A 12176-nucleotide genomic window follows, 5' to 3' on the forward strand; every position below is an offset into this window, starting at 1 on the left:
AAAAAATAATAAACAAGAGAAGTAAAATATAAGGGATTTTAGTGAACATTTCCAAGGAGAAAAACAATGCAGGGAAGGGGGAAATTTGGAAAGATATAAAATTTTGAGGAAAATAGTTGCAATTTTAGAGAAAGGACTCTGTAAGATATGAGTAGACATCTGAAGTGAGCAAGGTCATGAGCAATACAAATATCAGAGGGAGGAATGTTCTGGGCAGACAGAACATCAAGTACTAAGATCCTGAAGCACAAATTTTCCTGGTGTGTTCAGGGAACTGTGAGGAACCGCCATGGCTGGATGGGGGTGAGTGAGCATGTGATTATGGGAGAGGCAGTTGTGGGAGATGTGGGAGATCTAAATCCTGCAGGGCCTTGAAAGGACTTTGGCTTCTACTCTTGGTGAGACAGAAACCCCTGTTTTCTAGTGCAGTGCTCAGTGTGGAAATGACATGATCTAAGTTGCTTTCAAAGGAACCCTTTGGCTACTGTGCGGAAAATGGACAAACGTAATGGGCAGGTGTCCACTGCACTCATCCAGGGTGAGTCATTGGTGGTTCACACAGAAGCGACAGCAAGGGAAGTGGTTAGGCAGCAGCCAGCTTCTGGATATAACTTTAAAGGTACAGACAGGATGATATGTTGATGAATCCAATGTGAGATCAAGGAGAAGGAGAGGAGGCAAGGATGACATCACGGTTTAGGGCCACAGGAATTAGAAAAAAATGGATCGACAGTAGGACAGACTGAAGGTGGGTGATGGCTTAAGGGATCAGGAGCTTCGTTTTGGACACATTAATTTTGAGAAGCTTATAGACATTCAAGGTGAGATGTCAGTAGGCAGTTAATTATATGTGTCTGGAACTCAGGGGACAGATCAGGGCTGAGACAGAAAATTGGAAGTTATTAGCATCTAGATGGTATTTAAAGCCATGAGATTAGATGGGTTTTTCAAGAGAGTGAGTATAGAAGACAGAGAGAGAGACAGAGACAGAGACACAGAGAGCTAGGCAGAGAGAGAGAGGTGGGTATCTCCAGGACCTAGCGTTAAGGTCACAGTGCTTATAGTTTAAAAGATGGAGAGGCTGGGCGTGGTGACTCATGCCTGTAATCTCATCACTTTGGGAGGCTGAGGTGGGCAGATCATGAGGTCAGGAGTTCGAGACCAGCCTGACCAACATGGTGAAACCCCATCTAAAAATATAAAAAAATTAGCCAGGCATGGTGGCGTGCGCCTGTAATCCCAGTTACTCAGGAGGCTGAGGCAGAAGAATCGCTTGAACCTGGGAGGTGGAGGCTGCAGTGAGCTGAGATTGTGCCACTGCACTCCAGCCTGGGCAACAGAGCAAGACTCTGTCTCAAAAAAAAAAAAAAAAAAAAAAAAAGAAAAAGAAAGATGGAGAAATATGAATGAAAGAAAATACAGCAAGAGCCAGGTGTAAAACCAGGAGAGAATGGCATCCTGAAGCCAAGTAAGAAAGGTTTCCAAAAGAAGAGAATAATCAACATGAGCTCATAGGTGACTCTGGCAAGAAAATTTGTGGGAGCTAAGGACGAAAGTCTTAATGGAGTGGATTCAAAAGTGGGTTCTCTCTTGAAAGAAATGGAAGAAATGACAGCTTCCAATAGAGAATACCTAACACTGAAGGGGAAATCAATGATCTCAAGAAAGAGGGCAGAATTACTGGAGCAATGTCCTTAAGTAGACAAGAGGGGACAGAATCTAGGCCCAAGGAAGAGGTTGAACTGAACTGGCAGTCTGAAAGGGAAAGGCAGAATAGAAAGGCACAGGTGCAGGCAGATGGGTGATGGGAGTTTATAGAACTTCTTCTCTGCTTTAATTTTCTCTGTAAAATAGCAAGCTTGCTCATTAGCTAAGATGAGGATGGGGAAGAAGATCTAACAGAATATTGAGCATCGACATAAAATTTAATTCTAGGCTGTTTATTGACCAAGTTGTGAGGTGAAGGCATCCTTAGGACCCTCGAGCTACTCTTCCTGTGTTCTCTGGATTGCAAAATGTGAACCCTACATGGCATCAAGTATTTTAGGTAAAACTCAGGAATCAGCCACTAATTAGAAGAGAGGTTTGCCCATGTGAAATGAACTCATGTAGGTAAAACTGTCTTCTCTGCCATTAGGATGAGACTGGGAGCTATCCTATAAAAGTAATATTTACATAAGGAATAAATTTTGAAAACAGTTTGCATGTGTTTACGCAAAACTACTCTATTCTGTACATTCCCAAAATAAGAATATCATACTATGATTTTAAAATATTTGTGTCGCTTATGAAAAATAACCCTGTATTTCTTTTCTGAGATATGGATATTTCTATGGACATGATCTCTAAAACGGTGAAATAAGAAACAAAGTCATCAAAACAAGAAAGTAAAGCATCTCATAAACATGTAATCAAGAAAGTTAATATTCCATTTTCTGGGGCTATTTAAGAGACACACCTGAAACATTGTTCTTTATTTTTGAGATCCATGTTTTTGAATACAGCAGATCCCTCTACCCAACTGCACAGCATTTCCAGTGTGAGATCAGCCTACTATCTATTTATTCAACAAGATGCTCTCTATTTATCAAATCAGTCCTACTATTTAAGGCTCACTTTTTTTTTTTTGAGACTGAGTCTCACTCTGTCACCCAGGCTCAAGTGCAGTGTCATGATCTCGGCTCACTGCAGGCCTCCACCTCCCAGGTTCAAGTGATTCTCCTGCCTCAGCCTCCCAAGTAGCTGGAATTACAGGCGCCCGCCATGATGCCCGGCTAATTTTTGTATTTTTAGTAGAAACAGAGTTTCACCATGTTGGCTGGTCTCAAACTGCTGACCTCAAGTGATCCGCCTGCCTCAGCCTCCCAAAGTGCTGGGATTACAGGCCTGAGCCTCCCAGCCTGGCCCTAAGGTTCATTTTTGTAAAAGCATAGTTCAATACTACTTGTACTTGCTGCAAGAAACACTAGAGGGAGCTTTCCCACAAAGACTAGTTTAAACCAAAAAAAAAATTTTTTTAAAGGTTCTCACAATACTGAGAAAAAAAAATGTTCCCATTGTTTATAAAATATTACTACTACTGCTCTCATCTTAGGCCCATAAAAAGTAAATCAACTAGAACTTTAGTTGATTAGACAAGTTTGGCAATAAAATAAGTTAATAAAATAAAGTTAGACTGAAAAAATTTGAATACAGCAAAATCAGGACTTTCGACGACATTTAATTTGCTAGATAGTTTAAAGCGGGACACAATAAATATAGTAAGAAACATACATCTTGGTCCTTCATCATGAAATAGGAAGTATAATGTCATCTAAACAAAATCCTAAAACTGAATATTTAATAGGTAGTTTTAACTTATGAAATGTCTGAGTTCATGAGAAGAGAAGGTTTTAAGCAAGGCTTAATTGTGTAATGAAATGGGCCTTGGAAAAGGAGGCAAAGGAGTGACGGCTCAGCCCAGAGGGATCTGGACATGACAAACTCTAGCTAAGATCAGTAGATAAAGCTGTAATATTATCAGGAAACAAAAAATGCCACACATTTCTCAGAAACCTATTTTTGTCCTGTCCTTCCATATTACTTCAGATATTTATACCATCATAACAGACTATTCACCTTGCAGATGAAAATAATATGACATTCTTGGGCTTTTATTCGAAGACTTCAGGTCCTTATAAACATTGTCATTAACTGCTAAAGGAGCGTATACCTCCCTTCTTCAAAGAAGAAAAATCCTAACCGCAGGCCACCCCGGGATAACAATGGAAACACACATTCACCTCTCTCCAAAATCAGGCTGGAAAGAAAGGCAACAGCAAGCAACCAGACGCTAATCTCCGACCCGGACTTGCACTTTTTGTGGGTGAAGGAAAAGCACCAGTCTCCCCATATAGTAATAATTCATATTGGAGTTCTAAATGCACAACCTCCAACCCTCAGGGTAGAGATCAACTCCTCCAAACAACACGGGTCATCATGGAGTGTGCCTGCTGTGGCTGCTCCTGGGGAATGAAAAATTATCCTATGACATCTTGCAGCAAGATTGCCTTTCTGGCCTTGGTTCCTTCTTCCTGTCTGGGACTCTAGTGAACATCATCTGCAAAACGTTCTGATCACAAAAGGCATTCTCAGAGCTGACACTGGCTGTAGAAAAGGTATGCTTCTTTGTTCATTGAATATCAAATGCTCCCTTCCCTCCCCTTCTCTTGCGTGGGCTGGCAAAACGATACCAAGAGAAAGTGTATGATGGTTTACGTGACCCAAACAACACAACTTTCTTTTCATCTTTGATTGCAGAAAAGAATAAAAAGCTTGAGACTTTCAGCATCCGGGAGAAAGAATACGCTTCATCTATGCACCTCGCATATATCTGACTAGAAATTAGATTAATAAATAAAATACTTACACAAGCAATACACCTCTATTTTTGAAGCCTCTGAAATGTCACCATATTGTTTGAACGCCACCTGGAAGCAGGCGCTGTGTCATGACTAGCTTTTGCCCAGCCCATGCCAGGCCCTGCCCACTCTCCGAATGTATGCCCTGTCGACAGAGGTGTCCTCTCTCCCTCAACAGAACTCAATCCCATGACACCAGGACCTTTCAATTAATTTATCTTCCATCATTTGTTAATATTTCAAGTACATTCTGGAAACTCAGTATCCTAAAGCCCTTTCAAAAGAATTTTTACTTCTCCAATTTTATGTATGTCAAACATACATAAAATTTTAACTCCTTAAATGTCAAATTTTAACTCCTTAGAGAAGCTCTCACCTTAGAATTTTAAGTAGAATTTGTGACACTAAGTATTTTTCAGGGCGTAATAGCCTTAATTCTTTAATATCCAAAACACCTCCCTAGGTCTACATTAAAAAGATTAATGATTACAGCAATGCTTCCATTATAATCAATGAGACTGAAGATCAAAGAAAATAAGGAAATCTGTTCAGTGGTTCCCAATAATTAGCCTGTATAATGTGACAATGGGGCCTGAAATCATTTTCATCAAAATTCCCAAACAAAGGATTTATCTGAGCTGCAGTCTTGCCAAATTTCACAACTTCAAAGTCAGAAACCAAATTCAAAGCAAACTCGCAGCCCTCATTTTTTTTTCACACATGGACTGCTTTCAAGAAAGACTAAGATGATCCCAACTGTAAATCATTTATAAATGACGTATCAGTTATAATAGACACTGTTTTGTCAAAATAGCACCCACTTCATTTAGAACAAATGGTTTCAGTGGATGCTGCCAGTCCTTGCACCCTCCCCCAGGTCCAATCTTCCCATCCACCTGCCTCCAAAGTAACCACAATAAACTGCAGGTAATTCAAGCTGGTCCAGTGACAGGTAAACGGGTGAAACTGGCATGTGACCCAGGCCAGGTCAATGTGAGTTGTTCCCTAATATTTTTCCAACAGAAGACAAGACACAGCTGTTTCCCATCTGAAGTCTCAAGTATTAAGGAAATTAGTCTGGTACCATTCTCTTTCACTGCAGAGAGCCAGTCTGCAGTAACAAAATAAAACCAAGAGGAAAATGAAATTAGATCCAAATTGTGGAGAGAAAGAGTCCAGGTGGGGTCCAGTCCCTGGCTGTGAACATCCTTGGAGGTGTGGTGAATAGCTCTTGGGTCTCCTCCAATTCTGGGGGCCACTTCAGGGTCCTTTCACACGGTGATAGTTTTCACCCTTGCCTCTAAGAGTTCTAACCAGTACACAAGTCTAGGAGAATATATATTAACAAAGTAGTTAAAGAATCAGTTAAAGTTATACATAACCTGTTGAACCCAATCGTTGGGATTGGGTTCATCTGCAATGACTGAAACCCAAAATAGCAATTGATTACACAAAACAGAAGTTTGTTTTCCTGTCACATGAAACATGAAAGTGTAGTTAGTGTTTTGGGGCTGTTTTGGTACTTCATTGCTTGTCATTAAATATCAAAGGTGCAGGTGCCTTCTATCTTGTTTCTCTATCTTGGGGGCCTCAACTCCATGGTTCAAAATAGTTGCAACTGTATTCCAGGGAGCAGGATACAAAGAAGGACTTAATAATAAGAAAAAGAGAAAGAGGATGTCCCCCCACTCCCCCCCCCACACACATACATAATGGATACTCTCTTAAGGAAGGTTTCTTAAGCAAGCTGCCACAAAACAAATCTACTTACACCCCAGTGGCCAGAACCAGAGGCACTCCTAGCAACAAGAGAAGCTAAGAAGCGTAGTCTTGACTCTACATAGCCATTTACCTAGTTCAAAATTCCGTTACTAAAGAAGAAGGGAGAACAGACATCAGGAACAACCTGTATTCTTTTCATAATGATCAATGATGCATTCGAGACAAGGCAATACAATCAGAACTCTTCAACAAAGAAAAGCTGGGGCTAGATGCAAGTCAAAATATTTAAGTTATATAATGCTTCTAAAAAGAAAGAACTCAAGTCAAAGTTCCAGAGATATGACCTTAATAAAAGTGAGGCTGAACTAGGTGTTTCAAAACTTTCTGAAACTGAAAAACAAAAACAAAAACAAAAACAAAAACAGAAATCTTATGATCAACCTTCAAAGACTGTCGTAGGACTATTCCTCTTCACCCGAAGATAACAAGGCACATCTGATGGTAATATCATTAAGCTACATCTACAGACATAATGAAATTTATAAATATCTTTTCCAAATAGGACCATGTTCTTCTGGTGACTTTTTTTTTTTTTTTTTTTTTTGAGATGGAGTCTCACTCTGTCACCCAGGCTGGAGTGCAATGGTGCGATCTAGGCTCACTGCAACCTCTGCCTCCCGGGCTCAAGCAATTCTCCTGCCTCAGCCTTCTAAGTAGCTGGGATTACAGGCAGGTGCCACCACGTCTGCCTAATTTTTGTATTTTTAATAGAGACGACATGGGGTTTCGCCTTGTTGGCAGGCTGGTCTCGAACTCCTGACCTCAGGTGATCTGCCAGCCTCAGTCTCCCAAAGTTCTGGGATTACAGGCATATGCCACTGCACCTGACCTTCTGGTGACTTTTAAGTAAACTTTTACATTTCTACAGAGACCGTAATAGGGCAATAATCCACAAATAACCATCTAAAACTTACTTCAACCAGTAATATGTTTCTGCATGTATTATTCTGGTACAGTCACGAAGCAATGTGATTAATCAATAACTATAACATAAATTAAATTTCTTACTTTCATTTCAGCTTAGGAAATATAGATCAATGCATTCTAATAGGCCAAACACAGAGAACAGCATCGTGTGTGTAAGCAGCACTTATCCTGTCACAAAAATTTACTGAGCCACTGAGGGTTAACTGTGTTGTTTATAACTTTTCATTTTAATCATTTGGAGCATGTACATACATCTCTGTCTTCATAAACAGTATATATTAGGCATAATATAAATTTTTCTGTCTGATTCAACGTGTGAACATCATGTCTTCAGCGCAACACAAGATTCTCTAGTTCCTAGCCAGCTGCTAAATAAATATCGAAAACTGTTGGCGCAGTAGAATGGAGAACTTTAAACTTCAAACAGTGAGGCCATTAAATGGCAAATAGGCCCCAGATTGTATCCGGGAAACATACCTTTTTATGAAAGCTGGAGCTCTACGTGAATGATAGCTATGGCCATCTGCTACTTGTGAGACTTTGTTCTCCAAAACTATAGAACGAAAAGGTCTGATATACAAATTATTTTCTGATTCTCTACTAACACCATTCACCATTCTTGTTTCTAGAAGAAAATGTCTCAGAAATTGTCTTTAATGCAGGTTTCGAAATGGCCCTGAAAGTCAATGGGAACAAAAGGGCCCAGATGCAACAATTATGTGATGCAAATACCACTGCACTATCCCATGGGCACTACAACCATACCTCAAACACAAATGAGCAAAAACAAGACATTCGGTTACTCTACTAACTATTCAAGTATGAGTTCACTGATAAAGACCAACCCAAAACTATATATTATATATAATATAGATAAATATTCTGATTGGTCTTTTAAATATATATATCATATATATATTTTCTGATTGGTCTTTATCAGTATGTGTGTGTGTGTATCTATCTATCTATCTATCTATCTATCTATCTATCTATCTATCTATCTATCTATCTATCTATCTATCTGTCTCTCTTAAACCAGGATCTTTCTGTCTACCTATCTATCTACATATCTATCATAAACCAGGCCTGATAGAGTTCACCGGGGAATCTTTGCTACAATGGATATATAAAAGTAGCATGCAATTATATATTAATGGCATGCAAAATATAGTTCTAATTGCTACAAACTGTTTATTGCCTTAAGTTTCTCTTTCAAATATGAACATGATTTGGGGGTTTCGTATCTTTAAAGTTTCAAAGCCATAAATTACAATTATTGTAATATGTTAAAAGGTAGTACATCAGTACTATGGCTATATGTGGCATTTTGTTATTGTAATATCCATCAGCATGATTTTGCTCCTTATCGTTTGTATCTTTGCCTGTTTTCCACACATACCAGCTTATGTAATAAACGCACATCAATATATTTTAAAGTTCGATTTTACTAAAAGTTGGTTTAAATTATTGAAAATTCTTCAAATGCATATTAAATCTATATTAATAACTAGAAACTTTTTAAATGTTTTGTTTTAAAATGATCAGCTTTTGAAAAAATACAAAAATCACCTAGTCATTCTTATGTTGCTTCCTTTGATCTCTAGATTTTCATAAAATTCCATGGTTAGAAAAAGGAAGCAAACAAAGATCACTGAAATGAGAGAAAACATTAAATGGTGGAACAGATTTGTGGTCGGTGGCCATCAGTGATACAGATAGAAATTTGGGCATGACAACAGAATTTTTTCTTTTATTAACTAAAAAGATAAACAAATACCTAGCTCTCTTTCAGTGTAGGAGTTAGCGTAATGATGAAGGGAAAAAGTTGGTCACAATAATAGCTGCGTAGGAATGAGGACCATGCTAAAACTTTTACATTCAATAATTCTTATTCTCACAACTATCCAAGATAGGGCCCATTACTCCCACTGTGAAAATAAGTTGGTTTAACTTCTCAATTTTTCTATACTTCTAAATGTGCTCTAAAAAATTATCTATTAAAAAATAATAAACTGGAAAACTGATGATCAGAGAGGCCATGAAGTGTTTGTTTCAAGTTTAGAAGATTCACATCGAATACATATGCAGCTGAAGAAAATAAACAGATTTTTAATAGAACTTAGAATCTAGAATTTCGACAATAATTTTCAAAGCTTCATATTTAAGCTTCTGCAAAACTTTCAACATTTCCAGTATGGCAGCATTATAACTATTGATGCCAGTTGGGTAAATTTATTATTTAACAAGTCTTACTTTCTATTTTCAGGTACAAAATGAACTAATTTATGTTTTGAGCAACATTAAAAAAATAGTATATAAACATCTCAATCACATAACAACATGACCGAATTTAACATCAGAAACTTCTACAAAGATCTTCTATAAATTGCTATATAATAAACAAGAAAATTAAAATCCAGAGAAACGAAATGACTAGCTCAAAATCACAAAGCTAAATTATTACTTGATTTACACAAATGTGAGGTTTTATACATACATACACACACACATGCACACACACACACAGCTTTTCAAGATACATCTATTTAAAGAAAGTAAATCTCTAATGTTCAATGAGATCAATATGGTAAATGTCAAATATTATCAAAATGTATGACAGTATATTCATTTGTGTAACTGTCTTTTTAAAGTCTGCCAACTTCGTTGGCGGGGAAGTGCTGTGGGAGCCGCTGTGATTGCTGTCCGCCCAGTGCAAGTGCGTGCCTTTGTTTGTGTCCCTGGCCATGGAGCTGCAGCTCTCCCGGGAGCAGGGAACCACCCTGCGCGGGAGCGCTGAAATCGTGGCCGAGTTCTTCTCATTCGGCATCAACAGCATTTTATATCAGCGTGGCATATATCCATCTGAAACTTTTACTCGAGTGCAGAAATACGGACTCACCTTGCTTGTAACTACTGATCTTGAGCTCATAAAATACCTAAATAATGTGGTGGAACAACTAAAAGATTGGTTATACAAGTGTTCAGTTCAGAAACTGGTTGTAGTTATCTCAAATATTGAAAGAGGTGAGGTCCTGGAAAGATGGCAGTTTGATATTGAGTGTGACAAGACTGCAAAAGATGACAGTGCACCCAGAGAAAAGTCTCAGAAAGCTATCCAGGATGAAATCCATTCAGTGATCAGACAGATAACAGCTACAGTGACATTTCTGCCACTGTTGGAAGTTTCCTGTTCATTTGATCTCCTGATTTATACAGACAAAGATTTGGTTGTACCTGAAAAATGGGAAGAGTTGGGACCACAGTTCATTACCAATTCTGAGGAAGTCCGCCTTCGTTCATTTACTACTACAATCCACAAAGTAAATAGCATGGTGGCCTACAAAATTCCTGTCAATGACTGAGGATGACGTGAGGAAAATAATGTAATTGTAATTTTGAAATTTGGTTTTCCTGAAATCAAATCATCTATAGTTAATATGTTTTATTTCACTGGTTAATTTTTACATGGAGAAAACCAAAATGATACTTACTGAACTGTGTAATTGTTCCTTTTATTTTTTGGTACCTATTTGACTTACCATGGAGTTAACATCATGAATTTATTGCACACTGTTCAAAAGGAACCGGGAATTTTTTTTGTCAACGTTGTGATGTATATTCCTTTGAAGATAGTAATGTAGATGGAAAAACTTGTGCTATAAAGCTAAATGCTTTCCTAAATCAGATGTTTTGGTCAAGTAGCTTGACTCAGTATAGGTAGGGAGATATTTAAGTATAAAATACAGCAAAGGAAGTCTAAATATTCAGAATCTTTGTTGAGGTCCTGAAAGTAACTAATAATCTATAAACAATGAAATATTGCTGTATTAGCTCCTTTTGACCTTCATTTCATGTATAGTTTTCCCTAATGAATCAGTTTCCAAATTTGACTTTAATTTATGTAACTTGAACCTATGAAGCAATGGATATTTGTACTCATTAATGTTCTGTAATACAGAACTCTTAAAAATGTTTTTTTGTGTGTGTGTTTTATAAAATCAAGTTTTAAGTGAAAGTGAGAAATAAAGTTAAGTTTGTTTTAAAAAAATAAATAAATAAAAAATAAAGTCTGCCAACTTCACTAGATTTCAAAGAATATGACAGCAGGAAAATATGTATTTTGTTCACCACTTAATACCCCATGTCTGTCACAATGACTAACATGAGTTCAATACTCAATAAATGTTTAATGACTGAATAAATGCTTTAAGAATCCAACAGCCTCTTCCAAAACATGGAATCTCATAAACCAAAATGTCTATTTGACGTGCATCTATTACTAACATAGAATGGACCAAGATATTGAGCAAAGACTAAGCACTGTTAAAATATTTGATGGTTAATTGACATCAGAAGTCCTTGAGGCCTTAAATAGCCTCATGTCAGAAAATGATTATCAGTCTCAAAGAGAGCCGTTTCACTCCCCTGAGTCAGCTAAAACTCCAAGTTTTAGTTGATAAAAATCAACTAAACAACACATTTACCATTATTGATAAAATTAAGATATCTAAAAGAAAGCTAGTATTGAAGTATATCAGTTTTGCTCATCTGACTCTTTTTTTTTTTTTTTTTTTTTTTTTGAGAAGGAGGCTTGCTCTGTTGCCCAGGCTGGAGTGCAGTGGCACGGTCTTGGCTCACTGCAACCTCTGCCACTCAGATTCAAGCGATTCTCATGCCTCAACCTCCGAAGTGGCCCAGCTTATCTTTGTATTTTTAGTAGAGACAGGGTTTCACCGTGTTGGCCAGGCAGGTCTCGAACTCCTGGCCTCAAGTGATCCACTCGCCTCAGCCTCCCAAAGTGCTGGGATTACAGACGTGAGCCACTGCACCCAGCCTCATCTGACTCTTCTATTAAGAGGCAGACACGCCTGTAATCCCAGCACTTTGGGAGGCCGAGGCGCGTGCATCACCTGAGGTCAGGAGTTCGAGACCAACCTCACCCATATGGTGAAACCCCCATCTCTACTAAAAATAGAAAAAATTAGCCAGGCGTGGTGGCTGGCACCTGTAATCCCAGCTACTTGGGAGGCTGAGGCAAGAGAATCACTTGAACCCAGGAGGTGGAGG

General features: G+C 38.2%; 2 protein-coding genes across 7 annotated transcripts in view; one reads left to right on the plus strand and one right to left on the minus strand.

Moving 5' to 3' along the window:
• TBC1D4 (TBC1 domain family member 4) overlaps positions 1–12176 on the minus strand; it is a 206866-nt gene that overhangs the window by 90167 nt on the left and 104523 nt on the right. The gene's annotated exons all lie outside the window — the stretch shown is intronic.
• On the plus strand, positions 9756–11158 carry LOC126940515 (mitotic spindle assembly checkpoint protein MAD2A-like). The gene has a single exon (XM_050766477.1). The coding sequence runs from the start codon at positions 9854–9856 to the stop codon at positions 10469–10471; it is 618 nt and encodes a 205-aa protein (XP_050622434.1). The 5' UTR covers positions 9756–9853; the 3' UTR covers positions 10472–11158.

This window comes from Macaca thibetana, chromosome 17, assembly GCF_024542745.1.
Source record: "Macaca thibetana thibetana isolate TM-01 chromosome 17, ASM2454274v1, whole genome shotgun sequence".
NCBI lineage: Eukaryota > Metazoa > Chordata > Mammalia > Primates > Cercopithecidae > Macaca > Macaca thibetana.